The sequence below is a fragment of the Pneumocystis murina genome (genome assembly GCF_000349005.2).
Source record: "Pneumocystis murina B123 chromosome Unknown supercont1.10, whole genome shotgun sequence".
NCBI lineage: Eukaryota > Fungi > Ascomycota > Pneumocystomycetes > Pneumocystales > Pneumocystaceae > Pneumocystis > Pneumocystis murina.
The window spans coordinates 364,647-392,004 of NW_017802368.1; the positions used below are offsets into that span (position 1 = coordinate 364,647).

General features: G+C 25.9%; 17 protein-coding genes across 17 annotated transcripts; 6 read left to right on the forward strand and 11 right to left on the reverse strand.

Moving 5' to 3' along the window:
• Positions 1-127: 127 nt before the first annotated feature.
• PNEG_03613 (hypothetical protein) lies at positions 128-1,619 on the forward strand (the record flags this gene model as incomplete). The annotated part of the gene is made up of 5 exons (XM_007877218.1): positions 128-432; positions 479-595; positions 639-993; positions 1,038-1,093; positions 1,135-1,619. Coding segments are annotated over 4 exons (717 nt in total), but the record flags the coding sequence as incomplete, so codon positions are not given.
• Positions 1,382-2,379, reverse strand: PNEG_03308 (hypothetical protein; the record flags this gene model as incomplete). Its single annotated transcript, XM_007877193.1, has 3 exons — positions 2,109-2,379; positions 2,000-2,059; positions 1,382-1,959 (listed from the first exon to the last, which is right to left on the reverse strand). The coding sequence occupies exons 1-3, from the start codon at positions 2,353-2,355 to the stop codon at positions 1,382-1,384; spliced, it is 885 nt and encodes a 294-aa protein (XP_007875384.1). The 5' UTR covers positions 2,356-2,379.
• A 232-nt stretch (positions 2,380-2,611) lies between these two features.
• PNEG_03309 (hypothetical protein) lies at positions 2,612-3,100 on the forward strand (the record flags this gene model as incomplete). Its single annotated transcript, XM_007877194.2, has 1 exon — positions 2,612-3,100. One exon carries the CDS (start codon positions 2,612-2,614, stop codon positions 3,098-3,100), a length of 489 nt encoding a protein of 162 aa, XP_007875385.1.
• A 339-nt stretch (positions 3,101-3,439) lies between these two features.
• PNEG_03310 (ribosomal protein L31) lies at positions 3,440-3,856 on the forward strand (the record flags this gene model as incomplete). Its single annotated transcript, XM_007877195.1, has 2 exons — positions 3,440-3,494; positions 3,547-3,856. Exon 2 carries the CDS (start codon positions 3,551-3,553, stop codon positions 3,854-3,856), a length of 306 nt encoding a protein of 101 aa, XP_007875386.1. The 5' UTR covers positions 3,440-3,494; positions 3,547-3,550.
• A 124-nt stretch (positions 3,857-3,980) lies between these two features.
• PNEG_03311 (hypothetical protein) lies at positions 3,981-6,046 on the reverse strand. The gene is made up of 9 exons (XM_007877196.1): positions 5,863-6,046; positions 5,537-5,809; positions 5,358-5,476; positions 5,169-5,304; positions 4,985-5,121; positions 4,826-4,936; positions 4,691-4,784; positions 4,147-4,646; positions 3,981-4,098 (listed from the first exon to the last, which is right to left on the reverse strand). The coding sequence occupies exons 1-9, from the start codon at positions 6,017-6,019 to the stop codon at positions 4,033-4,035; spliced, it is 1,593 nt and encodes a 530-aa protein (XP_007875387.1). The 5' UTR covers positions 6,020-6,046; the 3' UTR covers positions 3,981-4,032.
• Positions 6,047-6,254: 208 nt separating this feature from the next.
• On the reverse strand, positions 6,255-7,596 carry PNEG_03312 (hypothetical protein; the record flags this gene model as incomplete). The annotated part of the gene is made up of 9 exons (XM_007877197.1): positions 6,255-6,299; positions 6,344-6,393; positions 6,435-6,557; positions 6,602-6,634; positions 6,679-6,808; positions 6,851-7,090; positions 7,135-7,327; positions 7,375-7,456; positions 7,551-7,596. 9 exons carry the CDS (start codon positions 7,594-7,596, stop codon positions 6,255-6,257), a joined length of 942 nt encoding a protein of 313 aa, XP_007875388.1.
• A 1,593-nt stretch (positions 7,597-9,189) lies between these two features.
• PNEG_03313 (hypothetical protein) lies at positions 9,190-9,620 on the reverse strand (the record flags this gene model as incomplete). Its single annotated transcript, XM_007877198.1, has 2 exons — positions 9,190-9,298; positions 9,344-9,620. 2 exons carry the CDS (start codon positions 9,618-9,620, stop codon positions 9,228-9,230), a joined length of 348 nt encoding a protein of 115 aa, XP_007875389.1. The 3' UTR covers positions 9,190-9,227.
• A 209-nt stretch (positions 9,621-9,829) lies between these two features.
• PNEG_03314 (hypothetical protein) lies at positions 9,830-10,539 on the forward strand (the record flags this gene model as incomplete). The annotated part of the gene is made up of 4 exons (XM_007877199.1): positions 9,830-9,861; positions 9,909-10,029; positions 10,080-10,166; positions 10,214-10,539. The coding sequence occupies exons 1-4, from the start codon at positions 9,859-9,861 to the stop codon at positions 10,537-10,539; spliced, it is 537 nt and encodes a 178-aa protein (XP_007875390.1). The 5' UTR covers positions 9,830-9,858.
• A 140-nt stretch (positions 10,540-10,679) lies between these two features.
• On the reverse strand, positions 10,680-11,260 carry PNEG_03315 (hypothetical protein; the record flags this gene model as incomplete). Its single annotated transcript, XM_007877200.1, has 3 exons — positions 10,680-10,839; positions 10,891-11,178; positions 11,229-11,260. 3 exons carry the CDS (start codon positions 11,258-11,260, stop codon positions 10,680-10,682), a joined length of 480 nt encoding a protein of 159 aa, XP_007875391.1.
• A 113-nt stretch (positions 11,261-11,373) lies between these two features.
• PNEG_03316 (hypothetical protein) lies at positions 11,374-12,629 on the forward strand (the record flags this gene model as incomplete). The annotated part of the gene is made up of 4 exons (XM_007877201.1): positions 11,374-11,565; positions 11,612-11,803; positions 11,845-12,252; positions 12,297-12,629. 4 exons carry the CDS (start codon positions 11,374-11,376, stop codon positions 12,627-12,629), a joined length of 1,125 nt encoding a protein of 374 aa, XP_007875392.1.
• A 1,547-nt stretch (positions 12,630-14,176) lies between these two features.
• On the reverse strand, positions 14,177-14,699 carry PNEG_03317 (hypothetical protein; the record flags this gene model as incomplete). The annotated part of the gene is made up of 2 exons (XM_007877202.1): positions 14,465-14,699; positions 14,177-14,416 (listed from the first exon to the last, which is right to left on the reverse strand). Exons 1-2 carry the CDS (start codon positions 14,621-14,623, stop codon positions 14,177-14,179), a joined length of 399 nt encoding a protein of 132 aa, XP_007875393.1. The 5' UTR covers positions 14,624-14,699.
• Positions 14,700-15,071: 372 nt separating this feature from the next.
• On the reverse strand, positions 15,072-16,324 carry PNEG_03318 (hypothetical protein; the record flags this gene model as incomplete). The annotated part of the gene is made up of 6 exons (XM_007877203.1): positions 15,072-15,370; positions 15,414-15,688; positions 15,732-15,879; positions 15,923-16,050; positions 16,098-16,192; positions 16,254-16,324. 6 exons carry the CDS (start codon positions 16,322-16,324, stop codon positions 15,215-15,217), a joined length of 873 nt encoding a protein of 290 aa, XP_007875394.1. The 3' UTR covers positions 15,072-15,214.
• A 324-nt stretch (positions 16,325-16,648) lies between these two features.
• PNEG_03319 (hypothetical protein) lies at positions 16,649-18,829 on the reverse strand (the record flags this gene model as incomplete). Its single annotated transcript, XM_007877204.1, has 2 exons — positions 18,756-18,829; positions 16,649-18,700 (listed from the first exon to the last, which is right to left on the reverse strand). The coding sequence occupies exons 1-2, from the start codon at positions 18,810-18,812 to the stop codon at positions 16,649-16,651; spliced, it is 2,109 nt and encodes a 702-aa protein (XP_007875395.1). The 5' UTR covers positions 18,813-18,829.
• A 737-nt stretch (positions 18,830-19,566) lies between these two features.
• On the reverse strand, positions 19,567-21,064 carry PNEG_03320 (hypothetical protein; the record flags this gene model as incomplete). The annotated part of the gene is made up of 5 exons (XM_007877205.2): positions 19,567-19,803; positions 19,848-19,948; positions 19,992-20,736; positions 20,851-20,925; positions 20,978-21,064. The coding sequence occupies 5 exons, from the start codon at positions 21,062-21,064 to the stop codon at positions 19,567-19,569; spliced, it is 1,245 nt and encodes a 414-aa protein (XP_007875396.1).
• Positions 21,065-21,427: 363 nt separating this feature from the next.
• PNEG_03321 (hypothetical protein) lies at positions 21,428-21,798 on the reverse strand. Its single transcript, XM_007877206.1, has 2 exons — positions 21,737-21,798; positions 21,428-21,686 (listed from the first exon to the last, which is right to left on the reverse strand). The coding sequence occupies exons 1-2, from the start codon at positions 21,767-21,769 to the stop codon at positions 21,435-21,437; spliced, it is 285 nt and encodes a 94-aa protein (XP_007875397.1). The 5' UTR covers positions 21,770-21,798; the 3' UTR covers positions 21,428-21,434.
• A 219-nt stretch (positions 21,799-22,017) lies between these two features.
• PNEG_03322 (hypothetical protein) lies at positions 22,018-22,999 on the reverse strand (the record flags this gene model as incomplete). Its single annotated transcript, XM_007877207.1, has 5 exons — positions 22,711-22,999; positions 22,559-22,664; positions 22,397-22,512; positions 22,258-22,351; positions 22,018-22,209 (listed from the first exon to the last, which is right to left on the reverse strand). Exons 1-5 carry the CDS (start codon positions 22,824-22,826, stop codon positions 22,018-22,020), a joined length of 624 nt encoding a protein of 207 aa, XP_007875398.1. The 5' UTR covers positions 22,827-22,999.
• A 299-nt stretch (positions 23,000-23,298) lies between these two features.
• On the forward strand, positions 23,299-26,920 carry PNEG_03323 (hypothetical protein; the record flags this gene model as incomplete). Its single annotated transcript, XM_007877208.1, has 15 exons — positions 23,299-23,370; positions 23,419-23,501; positions 23,554-23,610; positions 23,661-23,767; positions 23,809-24,174; positions 24,224-24,498; positions 24,544-24,684; positions 24,726-25,056; positions 25,104-25,606; positions 25,653-25,895; positions 25,944-26,096; positions 26,139-26,322; positions 26,366-26,631; positions 26,673-26,849; positions 26,897-26,920. The coding sequence occupies 15 exons, from the start codon at positions 23,299-23,301 to the stop codon at positions 26,918-26,920; spliced, it is 2,982 nt and encodes a 993-aa protein (XP_007875399.1).
• Positions 26,921-27,358: the final 438 nt, after the last annotated feature.

Here is a 27,358-nt window from a genome sequence, read left to right on the forward strand (position 1 = left end):
TAGGATTTTTTCAAAATTTAAAATAAAATTCTCAAAATTTTTTGAAAATATATTTAATCATATAAGTTGTTTGGATCATTAAATAAAATTTATGAAATCTGTCGTAAGTTGTATTCAAATATTACAATAAAATCATAAAATAATTTTTATCCACTTGCGACTTAAATATTTCCGAAAAATAATATACTTTTTTAATAAAACTTGTTTTCCAACAAAAATACAAAATATAAATCAATATCATAATTGTTTATAATTATTTTTTATAAAAATATAACATTATCACTAAGTTTTATTATATAATATTTTTGATATTTGAATAACATCACTATTTATTCTAAAAATCATTAAAAACAATTTAAAAGGACCTTGAAATTATTGATAAAACATAAGCTTAGATAATACAAAAAACATCTATGAAAAATTTAAACAAAGGTATACTTCCTATATTTTATATTAAATAATAAAAATATATTTATAGATAAGTAAAGATATAATTTAATATCTTAGAAAAGCTTACTCTGCAATACATTTTGACAAACAAATAGAAGAAAAATCTTTAAATACTAAAAAATTTCGCGAAAATTTCAAAAAAAGGGTAAATTATATCATTTCTACTTAAATTGCTACAATTATTGAAGACTGGATATCCTACACATTTTCTTGCACTCCCACTAAGATCAAAATCTCTTGAAAAATCAATAGCAGAAATAAAAAAGTTACTCATTAATGAAGTACCATTATCAATATTCAGAGACTATTTACTTGCACATTTGACAATTTGTACTCTTCGACTTCCCTCAGATAAAGAAATAGAAAGCTCTCTTTCTCTTTTATATTCATTAAAAGATGAAGTATCAAAGTTTTCAAATAATAAGAAAATTCACATACGATTCAGAGGATTAGGTACATTTCCCGAGGAGCCTACAAATTGCAGAGTGGTATATTTAAAACCTAGCCTTAAAGAATCATCTCCAGCACTTTTTCCTCTCTGTGGTAAATTATAGAAAGTTTAAGGATTCATTGTTGATTTGTAAAAGAATTTCTTATGAAAAAATTTGTTGATGCAAAATTTAGTGACTCTAATCTTTTAGTGGTATATTTATATTATTTAATATTATAGAACTAATAATATAGCTTCATTCAACAATTTTAAATACTCGCTATGAGAAAAGTTATGCAAAAGAAAAAAAATCAATTAATGCATCATTTCTTATGGAAAAATTTCCTTCCCATTTTCTTTTTGGAGACGTTACAGTTGATAAAATATGTATTTTTAAAATGGGTGCACGTAAGACACAAAATGGACTAATATATGAAAGTATCGGCGAAGTAAATATGTTATAGATATAGCATATAATATGATTCTACATCATTCATCATACTAGAAATAGGCACGAAGCTTCCAAATCCAAAAAATTGCATTTACAGTATTTATTTCCAATGGAATAGCGGTACTTTTTTCAAACACAAGAGTCTTCACCCATTCATTCTCATTATTGTCAGGATCAAATAATATAGAAACATTAATAACTGGCACTTTAAACTCTTGATTACATATATTTTCTAAATACCAAATTCTGTCATCATCAAATTTGTGTATAATACATCCAATTTTTTTTTCCAATTTTCCTTTTTTTATATCTTGAACAAATGTCCCATTTATTAACAGCATATTTAAAAAACTGTTTTGGACATTTTTTAGCTCCATTATTACCCTTTTTCGAAGTTCTGTTAAAACAAAATCATCCATATCACTTCTCCATATTGCATCTTCTGGTGCAAAATCAGGAAGTATACGTCTCCAATATTTCTTTCCTACAAAATTTATATGTCTTTTATTACAAATCATCCATCGACTCTGTCCCACCTTTCTTACTACCTTATGTTTTAATCCATTTGGTAAAATCCATATTTTATTCGTTTGGGGATCTTTACATGCCAAAAAACTTAGAAAAAATGCTAAATTATCAACCACAATAAAACAAAACATGAAAAATACCTGATGGTAATCGTACATCTGTCAATATATCCCTACGAATGGGTGATATAAGTAATTTAACTTTATTAATTAGTCATTATAAACAAATATATTTCAAATAAAAAAATACCATATGGATTTTCTCTAAGAATTCTATTCCATCTATCAGAATCCTTGTCTAATATTTCATCTTGCAGACGTTTCTTCTTAATTTTAGGTTTCTTAATCCTTAAATTCTTATTTAAAATAAACGATTTTTGACAGTTATTTAGAGCAGGTTCTTTCAACAAAGGTACCAGTTTATCAATATACTCGTAAACCTTAAGCTTTAAACATACGTTATAGCCACTAAAGGTGCTTATTCTTGATATTTTCATGAATTTATATCTCGTTCTAAATATTTTTTAAACATTAAAAAAACCGATGTTATCAGAATTTCTGCATAGAAGTCTCCAAAAAAGCTTTTTTGCACCTAAAAATCGAGGAAAAATACCTGGAAAAGAAGTTAATATCTTATATATAAAAAAAAATAGGTCCTATTTAAACTTTTTCCGGCTGAAATCAACATGTCAAGAAAAAACAGTATTTCCAAAGACCTCAATTTCAGAAATTCAAAAGAATTATCTAAATCTAATGAAATGTCTTGTTCAGCCAGTTGTTATTATTACAACGTGTGATCCTAAGATGAACGGCTTGGGCCGAGCTATAACAGTTTCATCATTTTCATCTATTTCTCTAAATCCTATGCCTATTGTTTCCTTCAGCATAAAGTTGCCATCACGTATGGCACTTCTTCTTCGAAAATCCAGGAAATTTGCAGTTCATATATTAAAATCTCATTGTGATCAAATAAAACTTGCACAGAAATATGCACAAAGTGATATATTTAATAAAAATAAAATGTCTAATATTTCAGAAAGCCATTATCAGATATCATTAAATAAATTGCCAATTTTATCAGGAGCTCTTGGAATCCTTTATTGTAATACAAACAAAACAATAAAAATTGGTGATCATAAAATTTGGTTTGGAACAGTTGAATATGTGGAAAATAAAGATGTATTTCAAAAGATGTCATTATCATATTGTCAAGGGGATTTTAGAATAATTAAAAAGGATTAAGTTACATATTTTTATATAAATATTACATTATTTTGGGAAATTCAAGTTAATTTTATTTCAATGACATAGTATTTCACAAAAACATAGAGAATTATTTATCTAATGAAATACAAGGAATTTTTTATAGAAGGTATATTATTATTAATATAAATATTAAAAAATTAATAGATATTTAAACTTTAAAAACATTAATAATGTAAATTTCAAAATTATGGGTATATTAGTATCCCAATAGAAAATAGAAGTATATATAAATATTTAATAAATATTTTCAATTTATTATTTGATTTTTCCAGTAACTTTATTCTTTAAATATTTAAACTTAAGTATAAAAAGATATAAAACTAAAAAAATACATATTTTTATAACATTTGAGAAATATTTATATTTAAAAGTATGTACGAAATATTACAGGAAAAATAATATTTATAATCATTTATTAATAGGAAAATGAACATAAGCAGATATAAATATTTTAAGTATAAAGAAATCCAGCAAATAAATAAATATGGAGCAAGAAATATTGCTCAAAGGCTAGCAAGACCTAGACAATTTCAGCAAATAGTTGTATTATCAGACAAGAGTACATTTACAATACCTACCACATCTCCAAAACCTGTTATTTGGATTACAAAAGATCAACGAAACCATCCATTATGGAATCCAAATAAAAAACAACAAATCGATGAAAACGACAATGAGAGTAGGCTTTCGAAATTCAAACAAAGGTTTGGAACAAAGTACAACATTACATAATACAGTACATTTCTAATATCTATTTTAAAATACAAATATATATATAATCATAAAATTCAAAGATCTTGCAATCAAATATATTATATTTAATTCTAAAAAAATGTATATTATCAAATAATATAGCCGCGCTTAATCCTGCTAAATATGAATAATAGTCAAATATTATTAAAATGAAGTCAGTCATTAGATACTTCAGTTTTTTTCTCCAATTCAGTCAAATAGGTTTCCCACAATTCAATAAGCTAAAAAAGATTAATAAAAATTCTATTAAAAACAACTTAAAAATATACCTCTTTTTGTGCTTCGATTACCGACTCCAAAAAAGTTTCTACACTACCACGAAAATCTTCTATTTTTCCTATTTCAAACCTCTCAATTTCTTCTTTCAAAATATTACTAATATTATCAAAATCACATTTTAATTGATCACAACGTTTTTCGGCATCTAAAATATTAATAGAAGATTCAGATGAACTTTGTTGAAATTTCCCTTGACCTTTAGTTTTTTCAAATCGACATTTAGCTAAACTAGATTCTGCAGCTTGCCAATTTAGATATGCTTTCTGTCTTAAAGAAAATGCATGTTTAGCACTGCCAATAAGTCTAATATATTCATCAACCATAGACCCAAGAATTAAAATATCTTGCTGAGCTTGACGCTCATAAAATTCCTTTATCCTTATCTGAAGATCAGAGAAAGATATCAAAGCAAGAGATAAAGATTCATCCAACTCTATATTAGATAAATTTGACAAAGCAAGTCCAAAATCTCCTGTTGTTTGTGCAAGATCTAATAGAATAAGACAATAAAACATCATTCATAAAAATTTGAACCTTTTTTCTGCCTAACGACAGTATCAATAGCTTTGGACATCCCTTTAAATTGAATATCTAATAAATCAAATATCTGCTTTTGCTCATTAAACCACTAAAAATTAGATTAAAAAATAATTTAAACTTTTAACTTACATTGTCTTGTTCTACATATTTCCCACTAAATGCACCTCTAGTAAAAACTTCGCCAATAGAGCTAATAAATCCTTTACTTTCATGAACAGGGACTTTCTCTTTAACTTTAATCTATAAAAAATAATTATCTTCAAGTAAATGTATTTCAATAAAATATACATCTGCAGCAAATGTATCAGATTCCAAAAACATTTTAACACATGCATCATTTTGCAAAATAGGATGAGCAACAATTTTTCTAAGCATACGTTCAAAAGCATGCCTCCTAAATTCAATAAAATTTTCCTGAAATCGGCCTAAAAAACTTAATATAATTTTTAAATAAAGAAAAACTAGTTTATACCAACAGCTTGTTTTTCAGGAGGAGAAGGAACAATAACACCAGGATTATTCGAATGAAGAGAATTATAAAGCCAAAGGAAATCTTTATAACGTCTATTAACAATATATTCAATAGGTTTAGATGCATTAGATGTTATCTAAAAAATAAATTAGAAAAATATATTTATTATTTAAAAATAGCATCACATACACATGTAAATATTTTATATACAGTATGAGCAGAAGCAATATCACCAACAATACGAGGATCACCCACAGAAACTGTAAATACAACCTTATTACTTTGCTCAGAAGATGTATGAAGTGGCTCTTTCAAAATATTAGATAAAGTACTTTTTGATAATTCATATATTTTTTGATCTCTATTACCATCTAAACCAATGTTTTTCAGTTTATCAATTAAAGGAGATTTCTCATTTAAAACAGTTAAAGATGATATATGAGTGGTATCATTTGAAAAATTTAAATTTGTAGAACCAGTATCATCCAGGTAACTTAATGGATCATAATCCAGTTCAACATTTTGTAGACATGATTTAGGACTACGACAGGTACTATAACTACGAAAAGAAGATACATTAAGTTGTGATTTATTTGGTGTAAACCATGGCTTAGAAGATACATCTTGATCTGATTTCTCACCTAAAAATGTATTATAAACATTTCAATAACATATAAAATTTTAAGAGAATTACTATATGTAGAAGTCCTCAATTTCTCTATATTCTCCAACTCATCTGATAGTTTTCTTCCAAGAGAAACAGCATCTGCAAACGGATTTGCATGTTCGTCATCAAATGGAGATATTGAAAATCCAACGCGACACTTCTCATTTTCCTGTGTTTTATCCATCTTAGCTATAATATCATCTCATATTAAGTAGAAATATTCATCTGGAAGAAATAATACAAAAACAAGCCTCCAGTTAAGAAGTTAGATGATCGATAGATTTATGAGAAAAGATATCATTATATGTTAAGAATAATTTTTTTTATAATAAAAAAACATGTACTTTTTATCAGTTAAAAACACATTACTTAGTACAAAAAGTAGAATTAATCTTAAAAAAGCAATTAAAAATACATTATTACTTTGAGGGATATATTTCAACACCCCCAGTGGCACCAATAGCCTAAAATTTAAATTATAAAAGATAAAAAAAACAATGAAAAAAACCTTTTTAATATCACCGTAAATTGCAAACTGACCAGAAGTAAGAATTCCAACTATATCTATAAGAGAATATCAAAAAAATAAAAAAAATTACCCATAACAACACGAGCACCAAGACCAGTAAATGAGCCACGAATTCCAAGCTCTTTTGCATATTTGAAGAGACGAGATACAGTGGTTTCTCCAGGCAATGCTTGAACCTTATTAATTTTTGAAACTAAATAAATTAGTTAATATTAGCAAATACAAAAGGAACCAAACGAAGAGTATCAGCAGGCTGAGAAATAATAGCCGCTAATAAGACGTAAGATAATTAAATTTATAAAATCAGAACAAACCAGCAATGCCAGCAGCCAACCCAGATGCAAGATTAATAGAAGTATTGGAACCAGAAGAGAGTAAATTTTTAGGAGTTGGTATACAGGAATAAATCATTTCAGCTGCACGTTCATAAACGACAAATTTAGCCTATAAAGTAAATAAGGTCTTTATCTATTTTATAAGCCATACCATAGTGTATGGAATTTGTTTAAATAAAATAGGGCCAAATCCACTATAAAAAGCCGAAACACCTTCATTTTTTAAAATTTTAAGGAATCCGGAAACAAGACCAGTTGCAAACTTAGGTTGTGAAACAAGACGAATACGAGTTGCTTCAAGTGGACAAAGAGCAACATCAGCAAAAAACTCAGCAATTGCAGATGATCCAAGATATATAGCAGTACGATTCTTTGTAGCAGTTTCAATTCCCTAAATCAATTAAAAGAGAAAGATTTATGAAAAAAAAAACATACAAAAAAATTAATGGCGTACTGCTTCCAAAATTCATAGCCACCAAACTTAAAACCTCCCTGAAGGAAATAACCAGTTGCTGTTGGACCAAAGCCAGTAAGAAGAGCGCCAGCCCCTTCATTACGAACAATTTGTCGAAACCCATCAAACATATTTTTATAAACAGTTGGTTCAAGTTGAATTCGGGTTTTAACACTAATAGAAAAGTCAAACATAGCCGTCTATATTTAAAAAACTTATACACATCAACGGGTGTAAGAGCTCCATGTGTTATAGCACAACATACTGCCCCAGAAAAGGCATAACGGGCATAAAGATTGACACCTAAAACCATTTAGAAATACAATAATAAAAACTATAAAATCTCAAAGCTTTCTTTTCTATCTATATCTATTATTTTCGAATATTATTATCTTACCTTGTGGTTTTTCTAACATGGAAACTCTTCTCTGTGATTCACCCATTTTAGTTCCGATGAACTTTTCATCTACGATTTATCTTAAAAAATATCTTTTTATCAATATTTATTATAATATTTTTCTTTGGTTTCTAAATACAATTTATATATATTTAATTGAAGATTTTTTTGTAATTTATTAAACATATTATCTATTTTTTTACATAAGCAGATTGTTCATAAAAACATCATTCTAAAAAGATTTATAGTATTTTTAAAAAAATTCAATTTACTCGGATCATTTGATTAAATTATATATTTATTCTAGAACAATATCTATATATCATATTTATTTTTGGATATCTATATAATTAAAACATGTTTTTATATGTATCAAAATATAGGTAATAATTTAAGATATTTATTTTAAATAAAAGATATGAAGTCCTATAAGATATTTTACTTATAAAACTTATAAATTTCTATAAATTTATACTTTTTTTATAATATTAATCATTGATAAATATTATATTTTTAAAATCCATCCTAAAAGTCTATATTTTTAAATAATTAAATATATGAGTAACATATCTAAAATTATAGATATTATTAAAAAGAACTGGTAATTCAAAACATTTATATGTTATTCTCATATATTCTAATAAAAATCAAAATTTCCAATATTTAAAATTTTAAAAATATATATCTTAATATTTTAATATTTCACTTTCTTTCTAATAAATTACTAAAAAACAATCCATTATTTCTCATTACATAACACAAAATATCCTGAATCTAAATTCTTTTTTTCTATAAAAGATAATATTTTATTCAACCCTATTGCAAAAACCCTATCTTAACCCTGGTAATTTATAAAGAGTAGTGAATTTAAAATCATCAGTCAGAATGCATGGTATTTGAAAACTACATCTTTTATACATTTCTACATCTATAATATAGTTTATATGTATTTATACCTGCATATAGGATATGGCACATACTGGGCACTGGCCTCGATCTTTTAAAAGGTTAGAATCAGTTCTGCCAACACTTTTATTTATATATATTTTTTGTATTTATACTTATTATCCACATTCATTTTTCTTAAATACTCAACTACATAGTAAGATATAGAGTTTTTCTCAAGACTACATTAAATTCTGCAATTAACTTTTTTACATATTCTTACTTTATATCAATATCTTTATATCTGATTTTATTTATGAATTTTACACTAACAAAAAATTAATATACATACTTATTTTAATAATCAATACTTGCAAAAAATATATCCAAAATGTTAAATACGCCATAAATACATACTTTTACAATAGCACAATTATCTTTAATAATTGATTTTTATATTTCAAATTAATAACATTTTTTTCTATATATTAATATCTATTCAATAAATAAAATTTGCAAAATATAATATTAACTCGTATATAACCTTTTTAAATACTATTTTCCAAATATTATAAACACAACTTTTCAAAAATTCCTATATATTTTATAATATCAACCATGAACGAATATTAAACAAAAATATTATAAAATTAACAACTATAAATGATTCTCAACTTTAAAAATACTTCACAAAAGCATCTCAAATCCCAATTATTTGTAAAACATCCAACTAACAATAGTTAAATAACTAAAATATATACATAAAAAAATCCTATATTTTTAATATTATAATCAACCCTTTTCCCTCTTTCTTATTTTAATTTGTTCCCATTGATCATCTTCATTAATTACTTGTTCTATAACTTAATAAAAAATAAATTCATTTTCTACAAAACATAAAATTTTACCTTTAGACCATTCCTTTTCCTTTTCCTCAATCCCTGTACCAAGTTCCTTAGAAATATCTAGATTCTCTCCTCTTTGAATCCGATCAATAAGATCTCGTAAGTGAGATATTTTAGCATCAATCTGTGTTTCAAATTCATTAAATTCCTGCTTAATAGATAAAATATTATTCGCCTGAGATCCCAGAATAATAAGAAGCACAATGAATATAATGTTTGAGTTAAAAGATTTTTTTATTAATTTTGTCTCTTTCTTACTAATAGTAGAACGAGTCGTCATAAATCTAACCCACTTATTATATCGTTTTATTCTAAGATCTGAAGTTTTATGAAAACAAAATATACTCATTTTATAGTTATAAAAGCTTAAATTAAATCCTAAAGTACTAGGAAACTTCCATTTACTCATTTTGTTATTTTCAAAACATTAAAAAATTACAAAACGTTAACATTTCATAAAGCCCAATATAAATAACTATAAACTTTAAAAACAAATAGTTTAAATTTGAAGAAAAATAATGGTATTTAATATGGGGGCAGTCAAAAATATTAGAGTAATAATCTATAGGAAAATAAAGAAGCTTTACGAAAATCATATTCAAATGATTATTGTAACTCACCAACTCATCAATTAAAAACACGTTCATCATCGGGTCTATTTACACAACTGACATCAACACAAGTCAATGGTAATAGAAAAATAGTTGTATATTTTATTTTTTTAATTAATATTATTTAGAATTTAAAGAATCGTTTGCTTTATTAGATAAAGATGGAAATGGTATAATTAGCAAAGAAGACCTTGAAGCAATGCTTGTTTCTTTAGGTAATATTTATATAGATAGGATTTTTTTAAAACTAAGGGATTTAAAGGTCAAAATCCAACATCATCAGATCTTTCTTATATGTTAAGTCTTATACCAAGTCCTTTGAATTTCGCAGCCTATCTTACCTTTTTTTCAACATATCTTTCAGAAATATCTCCAAGAGAAGAGATTATGAAGGCATTTCAAACTTTTGATGAAGATAACTCTGGAAAAGTGAACTTTTATGACTTAAAAGATGCTCTTATGACTATGGGCTCAAGAATGTCGGAACATCAAGTAGATAATGCTCTTAAGAAGTTTGTAAACGGAAATTTTGTTCAATATCAAGATCTAGTAGATGCTCTTGCAGGATCAGAAGAGAAAAATTTTTAACCTAATCAAAATCATAATTGTATATCTCTTTTACCTATATACATAATTATAACTATATATTTCTTCTATTTATATACACAATCTTATTTTTAATTCTTATCTATAATACATCCTGTTTTTTCTTAAAAAAATATTATTATTCACTCAGTAATCAATTCGCTTACAGCCCAATCTTCATAACTCCCATCTGGAAGATATCTTCGAACAAGTAGTGGAATTTTTTTTTGGCTTAATTCTTTCATAGCGATCTGTAAAGGATCCGTTTCTCCTTCTAAATCTACCAATACTGGTGCGTTCATACTATACATTTATTAATCTATAAGATCCCTTCTTTAAGTTTATCTTATTTGCCTTATTTGAAGTGAACGTGTACCCAAAATTCTTGCCTTTTCATATTTTGTCATATATGGCGTTGTCACTCTATTTTCAGGAAGAACTGCCTTTCCTTTTCCTCGACTTCCCGAGAATCGAGCTTTTGACTCATTACTCTCCATCATATCCACATCTTGTCCTAATCCATTTAATCCTCTAGAACCGCCTATTTCCTCTTCATTTATTTCATCTAAATTCTCATCAATTCCTTCTTCTGGTAATGGTAAAAAGTCATCATCATCCAATGTTGGTTCATCAAAATCATATCTAGAAAAGAATAATCAATATATTCTAATGCAACTATAAGACAAATATACCTATTCCCATCATCCCCCCCATAATCCGACATTTTTAAACGATTTTTTAACAAAAAGACATGATATCCGGAAAAATATTAGCCGTAAAAATATTTAAGTTAAAAAATAAAAAGTACAATAAAATAAAATAGAAAAATTATAATAAATGTTTTTAAATACAAATTTTATTAAAGACTTAGAAGAAGAAAATACGAAAATTACTAAGAGAACAATTGAAGAAGATTTTGAAAAAAAAAAAAGACAAAAAAAGATTTATAAATGTACATTCGAAGGATGTAATAAGGCTTATTCTAAGCCATGTCGTATCGAGGAACATATAAGATCTCATACGGGAGAGGTAATATATAAAATAAATATTATATACAGTAATTAAAAGAGTAAAGCGACCATTTGTCTGTAATTATAAAGGATGTGAAAAAGCATTTTTTAGAAAATCACATTTAAAGGCACATATTCATTCTCATATTAATGAAAGGCCATATTTTTGTAGATTTAAAGACTGTATAGCAAGATTTAATACAAATCAACATTTAAAAAGACATGAAGCAATTCATCTTAGGGAAACCCCTTATAAGGTGTTTGTTTATTTTTTTTAAAGATTCATTAATTCAGTTAGTGTACTAAATATCCACCATGTACGGCGGAATTTCATAAACACCATCAACTTTTAATCCATATTGCTAATACACATACTCATAAAAAACCATTTCTTTGTGAATATGATCAATGCAAAAAATCTTTTGATACAGGATCTAAACTTAACTCCCACATATCTCGTATTCATGTACCAATTCCAAGCTATTTTTGTGAAATAGAAGATTGCAACCAAAAAGAAGGGTTTTCGAAATTGTCATTATTACAAAAACACTTAAAAAATGATCATTGTGTAATATGTAAAGTATGCAATAAGAAATTTTCGACAAATACTCAATTAAAACTTCATTTACAAGTTCATGAAAAAAGTTTGGAAGAAAGGAGATTATATCATTGTTCTATAAATAATTGTCAGAAAAGCTTTACAAGGGTAATATTTTTCTATGTTTTGCATATTATTATTAAAAATCATAGTCTTTTGCCCTCCAAAAACATATCGAAATTGTTCATGAACAAAAGAAAGAATTTGTATGTAATATCGATAACTGTGGCATGAAATTTGGATACAAAAAATTATTGATAGCACACAAATTATATCTTCATAATCAATCCGAAGAAAATTATATAAAAAAAATACGTTCAAAAGTAGCAGCTAAAGTTGGGCCCGTAAGTCTTTTAACAGGATTTGATTATTCAGAGAGCGGTAGAGACATTTCATGCCTTGTTCAAGGATGTAAATGGCAGTTTTTAAGGGAGTATGATCTAAAAAGACATATAAAAAGCTATCATTCTGATATAGTAATTTAAAACAATTAAATACTTTTTTCTAGATTCCATATCTATAGAAATTGTATTCAAAATATTTAAACAAAATGTACAATAAGCTACTTTAAATGATTTATTCTAAGTATACTTAATTCAAAAAAAAGCGGTTTTAAATAATAAAATAGAATAGAATTTTTAGTCATTTTAAATTTATCTAATTCTATTTATATCTAACTAAAATCTTTAATTTTATTAATGTCTTTAGTAAAAATAGCTAACTTTTAAAAATAGAAATTATTCGCATTTTTAAATATAAAAAAAGATTTAAACATGTTTTTCAATTATATTATTAATGAAAATATTTAGAATTTATTTTTTAAATATTAAATTCTGAATTTTACATTATATTTAAATTATACAAACTTTAAATCTTATTTTTAATAAAATAGATTTAACTTTTCAAAAAAAAACATATGATACAGTATCTTCATAATTACAAATAGATATAAAAATTATGAATATAGATTTTAATTGCATAACTATTTAAAAAATATTCATAGCATATTTTGTAATTAAAATCTTAAATCTGATGATTTTAATACTCTACTTATTAAAATTATATTAATTTATCTATAAAAATAACCATGATTTTCATTATAAACTAATAAAATATTCAACAATTTATAAAAATTAATCGGTATTTTAATCAATGTCAAATATAATTAGTATTTTTATACAAAATTTAATATTAAGACATATTTTTCCAAAAAATACTATTTTAAAATTTAGAAAAAAAAACCAAAAATTTCATTAGTACAAAATCATTAATTCCATCTTTTAAAAAACATAAAAAAAATAGCTTATTACCAAAATTTAAAATAAAAGGTTTTCATTTTTATTATCATGTAATATTTTCTAATAGTAAATCAATAATTTAAAACTATTTACATTATAAATCATAATATAAATAATTTCTCCAAAAATATATTATTTAAATAAAATCTAAACAATAAATTAGTCTATTTTATTTAAAAAATAATGTAAAACAAAATTATTATCTAACAGAAAATTATCTTATATCTAATTATTTTAACACACAATCATTAAATATAATTTTAAAAATAACTATAATTATTAATTAGATATTAATATAAAGAAATTATAAAAAAAAATCAATAATTATATCTGCACTATAAAATTATCAATTTAAAAATAAAAAATTATATTGTTAACTAAAAAGAAATACAATATATTAAATTCTTGAAAATAATTGCTTTGTTATTTCTAATATACAAACAAAAAATTCTAAAAAACAATTATAAAAAGCCATAAATAATATATTTATTGATTATCATTGACAAATATAGCATGTATTTAGAGTTAATTTCTATAAAGAATACTTTATTAAAAAAATAAACTTATATCAAATTCTATAAATTCAATTATAAAAAAATGATAAAAACAGTTTATTTTACCATATAAAATCATTATTATATAATAATTATAAAGCATTGTCCAATATTATAAAAACATACAGAAATGTCATTTTAAAAATTAAATTAATTCCATAGTTAAACTTATCATAAAAGTTAAGTTAATAACTTTTCAAGACACTTATTTCTTAAATAATTCATTTGTTTTTTCTCTTTTTCACAAAGTTCATAATCTTCTTTAAGATTAGAATCCTTAGGTTTCAAAAGATCATTAACATAATCAAGTGATTTTTGATAATTTCTTAAATAATATTGCTCTTCAGCAGCTGATTTCAATATTGCTAGAGAAAATTTATCAGCAGGCCGAGGAATAGGATTAGGTGTTTTTGAAAGAATCTAATACATCATAAATCATCTAAAATGTCATTTAATAAGATATCTTACATATTTATCTTCAATTTTCGGTTTCCATGTTTTTTTTTGCTCCAAAAACGTATCTTCTGTCATTTCTTTTTTACACTTATCATTACCATCAGACCATTCAAAATCATAACTATAACAATTCTCATACAAAAATCCAACAAATTCTTTATCTTCATCCATTATCTATTACAAAATATTATTAATAATAACGTCTTGTGAATTCAATTTCAAAAAATATTAAGTATATACAATAATGCTATTATTAAAAATTTAAACTTTAAACAAAATTAAATAAATTGAAAAAAGTGCAAAGACCTAATTTATATATCATTAAAATATTTTTTTAAAAATTAAGATCTTAAACACTAAATATTATACAATGATCCAAAATATCAAAGTATAGACTTAGATTTATAAAAATTTGTATTCTGTAAGATTTTTATATAAAACTATATATTATTTATATTCGATGAACTTAAAAAGCAACAAAGATCAATATCAAGAATCCAATATTTACTATTTTCTAAATTTTTAAGATATAAATAAATTTAATAAATATAAGCATCAAACATTCAATTTAATAATTAAACGGAGACACTAAATTAGAATTTACACCATTCTTTAAAATAGCCATTTCCATGTTCATCTTTCCATCCCCAAGCAACACAATAATGACTTGCAAGCAAATCCCATTCTTCTATTTCATCCAAAAGTTCTACTTTTGAAATTCTTAACAGATTATTGCATTTAATATATATATATATATATAAATTACCTCATTTTATCATAATGATCAAACCATTCATCATAAATTTGTTTTATAGTAACTGCATTTTGATAATCAGTAAATCCAAGGTCAAAAAGTCTAATACATTGCTTTTCTATTGTCGAATACTTATCTAAAGTTTTAAAACTAATCCCTCTAGACTAAATTCTTGAGAATATATTAAAAATAAAAATAAAAACTTACTGCAAGATTTTTAACCATCATTTTACCAAATAAATCAAAATTTTTAATAGGTTCATATATAACAATTCCCAACCCTTTAGAAGAAAATGTGTTTACAGACCATTGCACCAATTGATCTGCCTCCTGAGGCTCAAGATATACGAGACAACATTCAGATAATATAAGCGTTGGAAGATTATCATCGATTTTAGAAGGTAAAGGTATTGATGTAAGAGTTCTCAGATCAATTGGATGAATACAATAACTCGGAGACAATATAGTCCCTTCATGCAAATCTTTTGAAATTAGAATCCTTTTTCTCTTTCAGTATTTCTATACTTATTTCTAAATCATCAGGAGTATCGCAAGATGATTTAATAATATCAAGAAGTACTTGAGTTTTAGAAATAATAGATACTTTGCGTTGAGTAACCGCAAAAAAATCCAATTCATGAAAAATAAAGTTTGCAGTTTTTCCTAAAGTCGACTTTATACTCTTCAATTATATTCCTAAAGAATACAAAAATTACCATAATATTAAAATATCTTGTATCTGATCCAGCACCAAAAGAAATAATTTGTTTTTTTTCTAAAGGATTTACAAATTGTAAAAACGAATTTATAAATTTATCAATAACCATTGTTCTTATATAAGTACCTAAAAAAATTAACCAAAAATACTACTATAAATTACTCTGATAATACCCCTATTGATAATTGGCGACTTTTTTACTTTTATTTTATCTTTTATCATATATTTAATAAAAGGATCATTAAAATATCCCGCTTGTACAGCAGACCTAAAATATTAATTAAATTTTATAATGCAACTAAACATTTAAAATGTATAAGCCAACCTACCATTTACTACTCAATGCCTCATCATTTGTGGACTGAATCCTGGCATCTGCATCAAGATCTGGAAACTCCATATTATCCAGTAATTTAATAAAATACATAATTTTGTATTAAGTATTTCAAATTTTAAAACTAATATTTTCAAAAGATCAAGAAAAATAAATAAAAACCTCATTTAAAAACACATTAAAAAGAATCAGATTTCTGAAGCAAAAGTATAATATAAAAATATCAAAAATATAGTGATGAAATATATTTTCTAATCTATAAAAATTTACCAAAATCTATAAGCTAAAATAGTAATTTTTAAAACTCGATAAAATTATGCACATCTTTGTAATCAAAGAATACTCTTAACAGCAAAAAAAAGAGCAATCTTTACAGAATTCTGATTCGACTTAGTCAATTTCTTCCAAGTTGCAAGTAGTATTAGCAGCAGCATCTTCAAGAGCAGGCATCTCTTCATCCTTAATCTCGACATAATCATCAATGCCTAATCCAACACAAATTAATCGGACAATACGAGAAGCAAAGTTTGAAGGTTCATCAAGAGAAAATCCAGATGTAAGAAGAGATGTCTCGAATAACAAAACCACGAGATCTTTGACCGTCTTATCATTCTTATCAGCAGCAACCTTGAGTTTCAGCTCCTTGATAATAGGATGACTAGCATTAAGCTCCATTGTTTTTTTGGATGCCATATAAGAAGACATGCTTGGATCCCGAAGAGCCTGACTTTTCATAATTCGTTCCATATTTGCACTCCAACCAAACTGTCCTGTAGCTAAAACGCAAGGACTATCAGTAATACGATTGGACAAAACAACTTTTTCGACTTTATCGCCCAAAATATCTTTAACGTGTGTCAATAACTCATTATATTGCTTGGTTTCTTCTTCACGTGCCTTCTTCTCCTCCTCCGTTTCCTCAATCTCCAACCCTTCTTTAGTAATATTAGCAAGCTTTTTCCCTTCATATTCTTTCAATTGAGTAACTGCATATTCATCGATAGGATCCACCATGAACAAAACCTCAAAAGATTTTTGCTTAAAAATCTCCAAAAATGGAGAAGATGACACAGAAGTTAAAGACTCGCCAGTAATAAAATAAATGTTCTTTTGAACTTCGGGCATTCTTGTAATATAATCATTCAATGACGTTGGCTCATCACCAGACTTGGTAGAAGGGAACCTAAGAAAAGTGGCAAGTCTTGCACGATTTTGAGAATCTTCATGAATACCCAATTTAAGATTTTTCGCAAATGCTTCGTAAAACTTGGCAAAATTCTCTTTATCTTCAGAGATTTCACCTATAAGATCCAAAACACGCCTAACAAGATTTTTGCGAATAACCTTAAGAATCTTATTCTGTTGAAGCATTTCACGAGATAAATTAAGAGGAAGATCTTCGGAATCGACTATACCCTTAATAAAAGAAAGCCATTCCGGAATTAGCTCCTCACAATCATCAGTAATAAAGACACGTCGAACATATAACTTGATATTATTCTTCTTTTTCTTAGACTCGAAAAGATCAAATGGTGCCCTCCTGGGAACAAAAAGAATAGCACGGAATTCAAGCTGGCCTTCAACCGAAAAATGCTTAACAGCAAGATGATCTTCCCAATCGTTTGATAATGCCTTATAAAAAGCTGCATATTCCTCTGTACTAATATCAGAAGGGTTACGTGTCCATAAAGGCTTAGTCTTATTGAGTTCCTCGAGATCCTGCTTTGATTCCTTGATCTTCTTAACCTTTTTCTCCTTCTTTTCAGACTCATCATCTACTTCCTCAATTTTAGTAGTCTTATCGCCATCAGCATCAACATCAATATCATCAACATCATCATCAGAAACTTCCTTTTCAACCTCTTTTGTAAGAACAAGACCAATAGGATGACTGATAAATTCAGAATGCTTTTTGACAATATCCTTAATTCTTCTTTCCTCAAGATATTCCACTTGATCCTCTTTCATGAAAAGGCGAATCTCTGTTCCACGGCCAAGGGGTGGATTTTCGGTATCACATCTTATTGTAAAACTTCCACCAGCAGAAGACTCCCAAATATACTGCTCATCATCATTATGCTTCGAAATAACCTGAACCTTATCGGCAACAAGGTATGCAGAATAAAACCCAACGCCAAATTGACCAATCATAGAAATATCAACACCACTCATAGCAGCTTCCATAAATGCCTTTGTTCCAGACTTAGCAATAGTCCCAAGATTATTAACAAGATCCGCCTTCGTCATACCAATGCCTGAATCGCGAATACATAGGACCTTAGTATCTTTATTTGGAATTAAGCGAATGAAAAGATCCTTTTCAGAATCAAGTACAGATGGATTTGAAAGAGATTGATATCTAATCTTATCTAACGCATCCGATGCATTGGAGATGAGTTCACGCAAAAAGATTTCTTTGTTCGAATATACTGTGTTAATGATCTAATATCAATTAATATCTTAAAACGACTCACATTCACTAATCTATTTAACATACCAAGCTCATTAACTGAGAAATCTCTGCCTGAAACTGAAACTCTTCAACTTGTGCCATTGCTCTTCCCAATTTTTTCTATATTGTCTTTATCGAATTCATTTTCAGTTCTCCGCGTCCTTTTTATAACTTTCTCTAAGGACCCATACAAGTCGGTTAGGTTAGAACTTGCTCGAAACATCTAGCAATCTAGATAACCATAAGGCTAGAAAAAAAAAGATAAAAAAAAATAATTTAAAAACTAAAGAAAATAAAGGATAAACATTAAAAATACTTTTTTTTAGCTTTATAGAAATTAATGTATCAATGCCAATAATAATATATATAAATATAACATTTATTTATGTATTTAATAAATAGTCGTATGTCTGATAACATGTAAACAAAGAGATAAATAAACCTTTATAATATATATAAATACTAGTACTTAGCTATTGTAAGATATATATTTATAAAAATAAAAAACGCGCGTTTATAAAACAATACTTTTAAATAAAATTCTATTAAAAAAACATATAGAGAAATAAAATCATGTATTAAGCTAAATCTAATGATTATTTAATCATTATATATTATTCAGAAATTAATAAATTATTCTAAAGATAATTTAATTTAGATTACAAAACTTATAAATAAAAATATTGCTATATAAAAAAATTCAGTTTTGATAATTATATACAAGGTTAGTAACATAAAAATATATAATACGCGAAAAAGAGAATATATATATATTATATTTCTTATTATAGATTAAGATAATATATATTGGTATGTATAGTAGTTCACAACATACACAAAAACCAATTATCTTTTATCATGTCCTCTTATCTTTATTTAAATATCCACGTCTATCATTACCTATTCTTTTTTCATCACCATATTTTGTATACTCTCGTCCATTAATACGACGCTCTCCATTAATATTTCTACTTCTATCATAGTTATTCCTTCTTTCTTCAATTAATACCGTATCCTTATTAATTTTTACTGAACTTGCAGCAATTGCAGAAGCAACTGCTGCAGCTGTTTCAAAATAAACAAGAGCACAATTCTATTAACATCAATATATACGTATATATATATATATAACCTAACCTTCTCTCTTTTAAGTTCGATATAATGAACAACCCCAAACTTAGATAAAGCATGTCTTAAATCTTCTTCAGAAATTCTATCCTTAACATTTTTTACAAAAACTTACAAAAAATAAAAATCAAGAATTATAATAAAAAAAATTACCTGAAATAGAACCAGCAGGAACACGTTCAAGAGGCAAAGTAGGTTGTGGATAAGTAATTATTGGCTTGACTACAGAAGATACTTTTTTGTTTTCATGGATAGGAGGTTTATCAAAAAGATTTGCCCAGGTCTTAGGTCTAGATATTGTTGACGATTCATACATAGCAGACTGAGATTCTAGAGTGTTAAAAGTACTGTTTTGTAGATAACCAGGTATATGCTCAATTGAAGATATTTTCTCAGATGAAGAAGCTAAAGACGGCTTTTCATAAGAAATTTCATGATGACCATCAGTTGTAGAAACAACAGAAGTGAGTTCCTGCGATGGCTCAGTAATTGTACAAAGTTGATTAGATTGAAAATTAGGATTATTATCATGAGAAAGAATGGAGACATTTGCAAATTTTTCTTCTGGTATAAGAGGCGTTTTATCATTAATTTCAAGACAAGATGGCAACATATCATTCCTAAAATCTAAAGAATAAGAATGACATTCCCCATCACATAATTCAATATCTATATCTTCCTTAAGATATCGAAAAATATCATTAAGAACAAAATATCCATTAGGCTGTTCTGCCAAAAAAAATGTTTGAGCAAATTTTCGACTAGGCCCATCACAATTACTCATTTCACCCAAAACTTGAATCACAATTCCACCACTAGCCGATGCCTGAGAATCAACATTGGAAACAAGAACTTTACAATCAGAGAATCCAAGCTCAAGAATTTTTTTATGAATCTCCTAAAAAACACATATGTTAAATCAAGACTATATATAACACAAGAAACGGTTTAAATAATAAGCAACAACTTTTATAATATATTTCATTTATTCTATGGATTTAGAAATACATACCTGCTGTCCAGAACATGGTTTAACAATCTCACCCTCATTTCCATGAACAAATGTACTTTTCTTAGTATAAAAACACTAGAAACAATAAATAATTATTTAGCTACCTTTTTTTTGAAAAATCACTTACATGAAGTCTTCTAGGCTCTTTATTTAAAAATGTATAGTATTCTTGAACAAAAAACCATCCAATCTCATCCAGGGAGAGCTTTTCCATGTTGATCTCTTTTTATTAGAATATCTTATAAATTTTTGTATATTTTAAATTATATTTCAATTAAAAAATCATTACTAAAAAGTGAGGGTTAACCCTAAAAATAATCATTCTATATGAAACCCTTAAGACAGTTATATAACAAGATTAAAAACAAGGATGAGAAAGGGATATGAATAGTTGATTTATGAATAAAAATATGTGAAGACTAATGCATTGTGAAAAAAATAAAACGTTTTGAATATAATTAGAACACTATAAAGCATCATGAATATCAAAAAAACATTAAAAAAACAAATTAAAAAAGTTATCTTCTAAAAGATAAAATCTGTAATATATAATATAGCGACAAAAATTTATAGCTATACTATTCTTATATGATCTTATTGTATTTCTTGCACTTTGATTCAGCATCCTGTCCCACATAACGTCTTTTTTCTGCGCGCTCCAAGCGTGCTCTAAAACTTAATTCATACATTTCATTTGATTTACTCTCAGATAGTTTAAAGCGTTGGCATTCCATATGAGCAGCATTAAGAAACAAAAGCTCCTCTACTTTTTGCAAAAACTGATCTTTTGATGATGTAGAAGCTAAAGATGAAATTTCAGAATGGACGAGAAGCTCCTAATTCTAGTATTAGTACCGGACTTATAGTAGTAATTTGAAAAATTTACCTGGGATATATGAGACTTTATTAAAGATGACATGAAAGGTTTTCAATGAAACTAGTCTCATTTATGATTTTGACATGTCATCGAGCAAAACCAATAAACAGTTATAAAAATATGAAAAAAAAAACAAAAAAATAGATAATAAAAATTATAGATAGAAAATCATTTACCAAATACTACGCAGATATATACATAAGTTTATAATGTTATACGAGAAGATCATTTAAACCGAACATGAAAAAGTATTAAAATAATAAAAAAGCAACAATATTATTGATAAAAAACTATAATCCCGCTTGAAGAATTGGCACTATTTCATCCATTTGTGCTTGAAGAGTCTGTATGGGTGTTTGAATAGAACGTTGTACAGCAAGATCTAATTCTTCAATTGTTTTCTTCATAAAAGTAATCAATTGGATTATTTCTTCACGTTGAGAAGATATTTTTTCATAAAAATCAGCATTTTGCATTTGTATCTAAAAATACAGTCAATATTAATTATAAAATAAAAATGTAAAATATACAGTTTCTAATTGATTTTTTAAAACCGAATGTTCTTTTATCATAAGAGGATAGAGATACGAGTTGATAATGTTCTCTGGAGATAGAAAAGCAGATCTGCAACACTCAATTTTACTATAATTTAAAACTAAGTATCCTTACAAAACAGTTGACGGATCTCCTCTTTCCTGACGAGATTTTGCATCTGTTATAATTCCATCAAGCTCATTTAACCTAGAAACAACATCTCTTTCCTTAAAAATAGCTGAAAACTCTCTCTATTCTTAGTAAATAAAATTCCTTAATCATCATTTCATAAAATACATCACATGAACTTTTCAAAAATGAAATAACCTGCTCATGCGCATTCTTCAGGATTTCAGGTGAGTTTTTAGCTAACGTTGGGAAGCATTTTGCAATCTGTTCATAACTATTTATATAAACATTTAAATATTATCTTTATTTGCTAATCTTACCTACATGCTTTAACAGTTTGTGATAATGATTTGTCTAGAAGATCTTGCAGGCGTTGTGCACGTAATCCTTTCTTTAAGCATTGAGAAGAATCCTGAGAATTTTTTCCTGTTTCCATATTTATCACCTCCAAAATTTTTTCGAAAGTAAATATATACAATATTAATTTAAAACTTTATATCTAATATCAATCCAAAATAAAATAAATAACAAAAAGAACTTATAATGCTTGAATACAATAACCCTATAAAAATCCCTTTTATTTAATTATTTTTATTGATTTTTAATCATTAAATTTTATTGTTTTGAACCCTGATTTTCCGAAACGTCTAAAAATCACTAGAAAAAACCTTTTAGTTTTTGAAATATTTTTTGGAAGACAATATTTTTAATAAGAAATATAAATACTTAAATACATTTATTTGAGCCCATATTCAGCGTTATCTATCTATATATCTATATATATAAATAAATAGATATAGATAGATATCAAATTTCATTTAAATATTATATCAAAACTATTTAAAAGAAATTAAAATATTAAATAAATTGGCAGAAAATATATAAAAAAATATACTAAAAAAGTTTAAATGGAAGAGAGTATTGATCAAGCAATTAATATAGTATTTCAACCAGACGTAGATCTTTCTTTAAAACAACAAGCTCTTATGGAATGCTATAACTATTACTATTATATTAATTAAGACTAGGCAATTGCATTTTGTGATCAAATAAAAAATTGTCCAGAAGGATGGCAAATATGTCTTACTCTTTTTACAAAAATACCTAAAAAGTAATTTTTTTGTAATTACATAATCAATATAATTAATATTTTTTCTAAATAGATCAGAAGAAACGAGACTCTTTGCTTTGCAAGTTCTGGAGTATGCCATTAAATCAAGGTATTAATTTTTTTTTAATTTTATTTTCAAAAATTTATATTTAATAACAGGGTTAATGAATTAACACCAGAATCTCTAGATTTTATAAAAAACCAAATATTTGAATGGATTACACAAGAGTTTTCGTCAATAAGACTAAAAACTATGGATCCTCCTTGTAAAACTTCCAATTTATAACATTTTTTATAACTATCTTAGTTTTGCGTAATAAACTTTCACATTTTTTTTCTCTTATATTCATTACATTATATACTACATCTTGGTCATCTTTTTTTTCGGATATTCTTTCTCTTATACAAGATTCTTCATCACAAAATGGAAAAACTTGCCCAGAAGCTGCTGAATTCTATCTTAAAATTCTTCTTTCTATTCATGAAGAAATTGCTGATCAACATATTCCTAGAAAGCTTGATGAGATTCATAGAAACAATACCCTTAAAAACAAAATTCGTCAAAATGATATGCATCGTTTAGCAGACTCATGGTATAGACTTATGATTGAATATCAACAAATAAATAAAAATATCGTCGAACTTTGTATGAAAGTAGTAGGTAAATATATTTGTAAGTTAATTTAAAAAAATAAGTAAATCAAATAAATTTACCAGACTAGCATGGATTGATATATCTTTGATTGTTAATAATTCGTACATGAGTTTTGTTTTTGGACTTTTGGGTGATAAACAACTTCGTAATATAGCATGTGAAACTTTAGTTGAAATTATCAGCAAAAAAATGAAATATCTCGATAAGCTTGAGCTTATATTTTTACTTAATATTGTAGATCACACAAGTAAACTGGATTTAAGCGAAGATGCGGATTTTACTGAAAATCTTGCAAAACTTATCAATTCTCAAATTATTGAACTTATTTACATATTTAGCGATGTGAATAATTTTATTAAATAAATACACACTAACCATTAATAATAGAATTCATTATCGAAAGAGGCTTATTTAAGAGTAGATTCTCTTCTTTTTAACACAGTTCCTTTTCTTTTACGATTTCTTTCTGATGAATATGATGAGACATCATCGGCAGTTTTTCCTGCATTAACAGAATTATTGGCTTTGGTCAAAATTAACTTAATATTTATGTTTCTAATTAATATTAGTTCCGAAAACAAAAGAAAATAGGACAAATAGAGTCTTCTCGAAAAAATTTATTAGAATCTATTTTAAATGCCTTGATTATGAAAACAAAATACGATGAATCTTTAGATTGGTTAAATGATAAAAAAACAGATGAATATATTGAATTTCTAGAAATGAGAAAAAAACTTCGTACTTTTCAAGATATGATAAGTTCTATTGATTATAATCTTTATTGTAATTGCATTCTACATCTAGTCACAAATGGGTTAGAAAAAGCATTTTCAGAAGCAAATTGGAGACATTTAGAGCTTATTTTGTATGAAGTGTTTTCATTTGGAGAAGGTTTAAAAGGTATATCAATGACCAAATTTAATATTTCTAATCTAAATATACAAAAGTTCTCGCATATATAGATAATAATGATAATGACTCGCCTACTGTATTAGGACAATTACTTGGAATAATAATAAATTCAGAAGTATCGTCTTATCCTCATCCATCTATTCAACTTCATTATTTAGAAATTACTGTTAGATACGCATCATTTTTTGAATATCAGCCTTCACTTATTCCTAAAGTTCTTGAAACTATGCTTGATCATCGTGGACTCCGTCATCATAATACTCATATAAAAAAAAGAGCACCTTATTTATTTTTGAAGTATCTTCGTCTTCTTTCAAATAGGATAGAAAATTTCTCAGAAACTACATTAGAAGCTATTCGCGATTTGCTAACAATAAAACTAGAACCTATACCAGAAACTAATATCAACAATGGTATTAATACTGATATCACTCCTATTAAAGGTTTATTTGAAAGCACATTTTATCTTTTTGAAGCAGCAGGGTTACTTATATCTACAAACACAATAAGTAAAGAAAAAAAAATATCTTTGACCTATGTTTAATCCTTCTATATTTTTTCATAAAGTCTAATTTTTACAATAGTCTATTCTTGAGCCTCTTTTTTCAGATTTTCAAAAATATCTTTCTAGTGATAGAGATAATGATATTAATGTTTTATATATTTATCATATTATTATGGCAATTGGCAATTTTTCAAAGGGGTTTCCTGATATATCTCGTGAATTTCCCGCTATAGATTCTATTTCAAAAACTTTTTTACAAGCAAGTGAGGTTATACTCGTTGCTCTAGAAACATTAAAACATAAAGAAATAATAAGAGAAGCTGTTAATATCATATTATATGTTATTTTTTTTTTAATTATTATATAACAGGCACGTTTCTCTTTTGCACGATTAACAAACATACTCGATTTAGAGGTATTGCCTAAATTTCCACGTTTAATAAACGGATTATTATCGGAAAGTAAAACACCTGAATTAATAGATTTCCTTCCATTTATTGGTCTCCTTGTTCATAAATTTAAGGTTTTGAAATATAAAAATCTTTAATAACTAACACTTAATTAGTCAAATATATATGATATATTAAATAGTTTATTTATGCCTCTTTTAAATAGAATTTTCCAATCTCTTAATGAGTCTACTGAAGGAACAGATGACATTATTATTCATAATGATCTCAGAAAAAAGTACCTCGAATTTGTTCTTGCATTAATGAATAATGATTTAGATACTGTTTGTGTAAGTGATAGTAAGTTTTTAGTATTTTAATATCTTTTTATTGATTTTTAAAGTTAATCAACCAAATTTTGAGACTTTCCTTCGAAGTATTATCCACTTTGCTGCGGACATATCGGATCCTTCTACAGAAAAAATCGCTTTTTCTATTTTAAATAAAATGGTTAATGCATGGGCATCTGATCAATCTCATATTAGTGATATTAAAACTAGAAAAATTGTTCCCGGATTTGATCAATTTATATTTCATTCTCTTTCTTCTCTTTGTTTTGAAGTCCCTTCAAAGCAATCATTTAATCCAAGAGATACTCAGGCCATTATAGTAGGTTTAGATTAACTTAAGAGTTTTTTTTATTTTTTTAGGTATTAAGTGAAATATCAAATCTTCAATTTACAATATTTAAAAAAAAAGAAATAGAATTTGAAAGATATTTGTATAACATATATTTTCCATCAGTAAACATCCCTCAGGAAATCGCTAAAGAGTATGTTGAAGCACTTAAACAATTAAATGCAAAACAATTTAAAACCTTTTTTCAGGTTAATCCAAAATATTTTTATTTTCATAAAATCTAATAAAATAATAGAATTTTATCAATAAACTGAAATAAAATGCAATCTTTTCTTACAATAAATTCATCATTTTCTCTTTGTATTTTAAATCAACCAGCATTTAGCTTAATATTGCATATCTTATACTGAAATAAAGTAAAAATATATTAATTTCCAGTGTTATATGTTTTAATATAATCTTACTTTAAATATAATATAATTTAGATTATTTTGATATGTTTATTATATAGATTTAACTTACAAATTAAAATACTAGACATTTTTGAATATTTTTAATTAAAGCATTACATATTTTATTTTTAAGGATAATATTTTAAATTCAACATATTTTATCTTAGACTACAATTTCTGAACACTTTTTTAAAGTATTAATATTTTAAATCAATATAATTTAAAAAATTATAAAATATTTTATAATATAAAAATTAGTATTCAGGAGCAATTACTTAAAATGTTAATAAAAATAAACTAAAAAA

Coding starts and splice junctions, on each gene's coding strand:
- PNEG_03311 (XM_007877196.1), bottom strand. CDS start 6,019: ATGGATAAAACACAGGAAAATGAGAAGTGTCGCGTTGGATTTTCAATA. Junction 5,122..5,168: donor TCCTGAAAAACAAGCTGTTG/GTATAAACTAGT, acceptor TAAGTTTTTTAG/GCCGATTTCAGGAAAATTTT. Junction 4,099..4,146: donor TAATCGAAGCACAAAAAGAG/GTATATTTTTAA, acceptor AATCTTTTTTAG/CTTATTGAATTGTGGGAAAC.
- PNEG_03321 (XM_007877206.1), bottom strand. CDS start 21,769: ATGTCATCTTTAATAAAGTCTCATATATCCCAG. Junction 21,687..21,736: donor TAAAGTCTCATATATCCCAG/GTAAATTTTTCA, acceptor TACTAGAATTAG/GAGCTTCTCGTCCATTCTGA.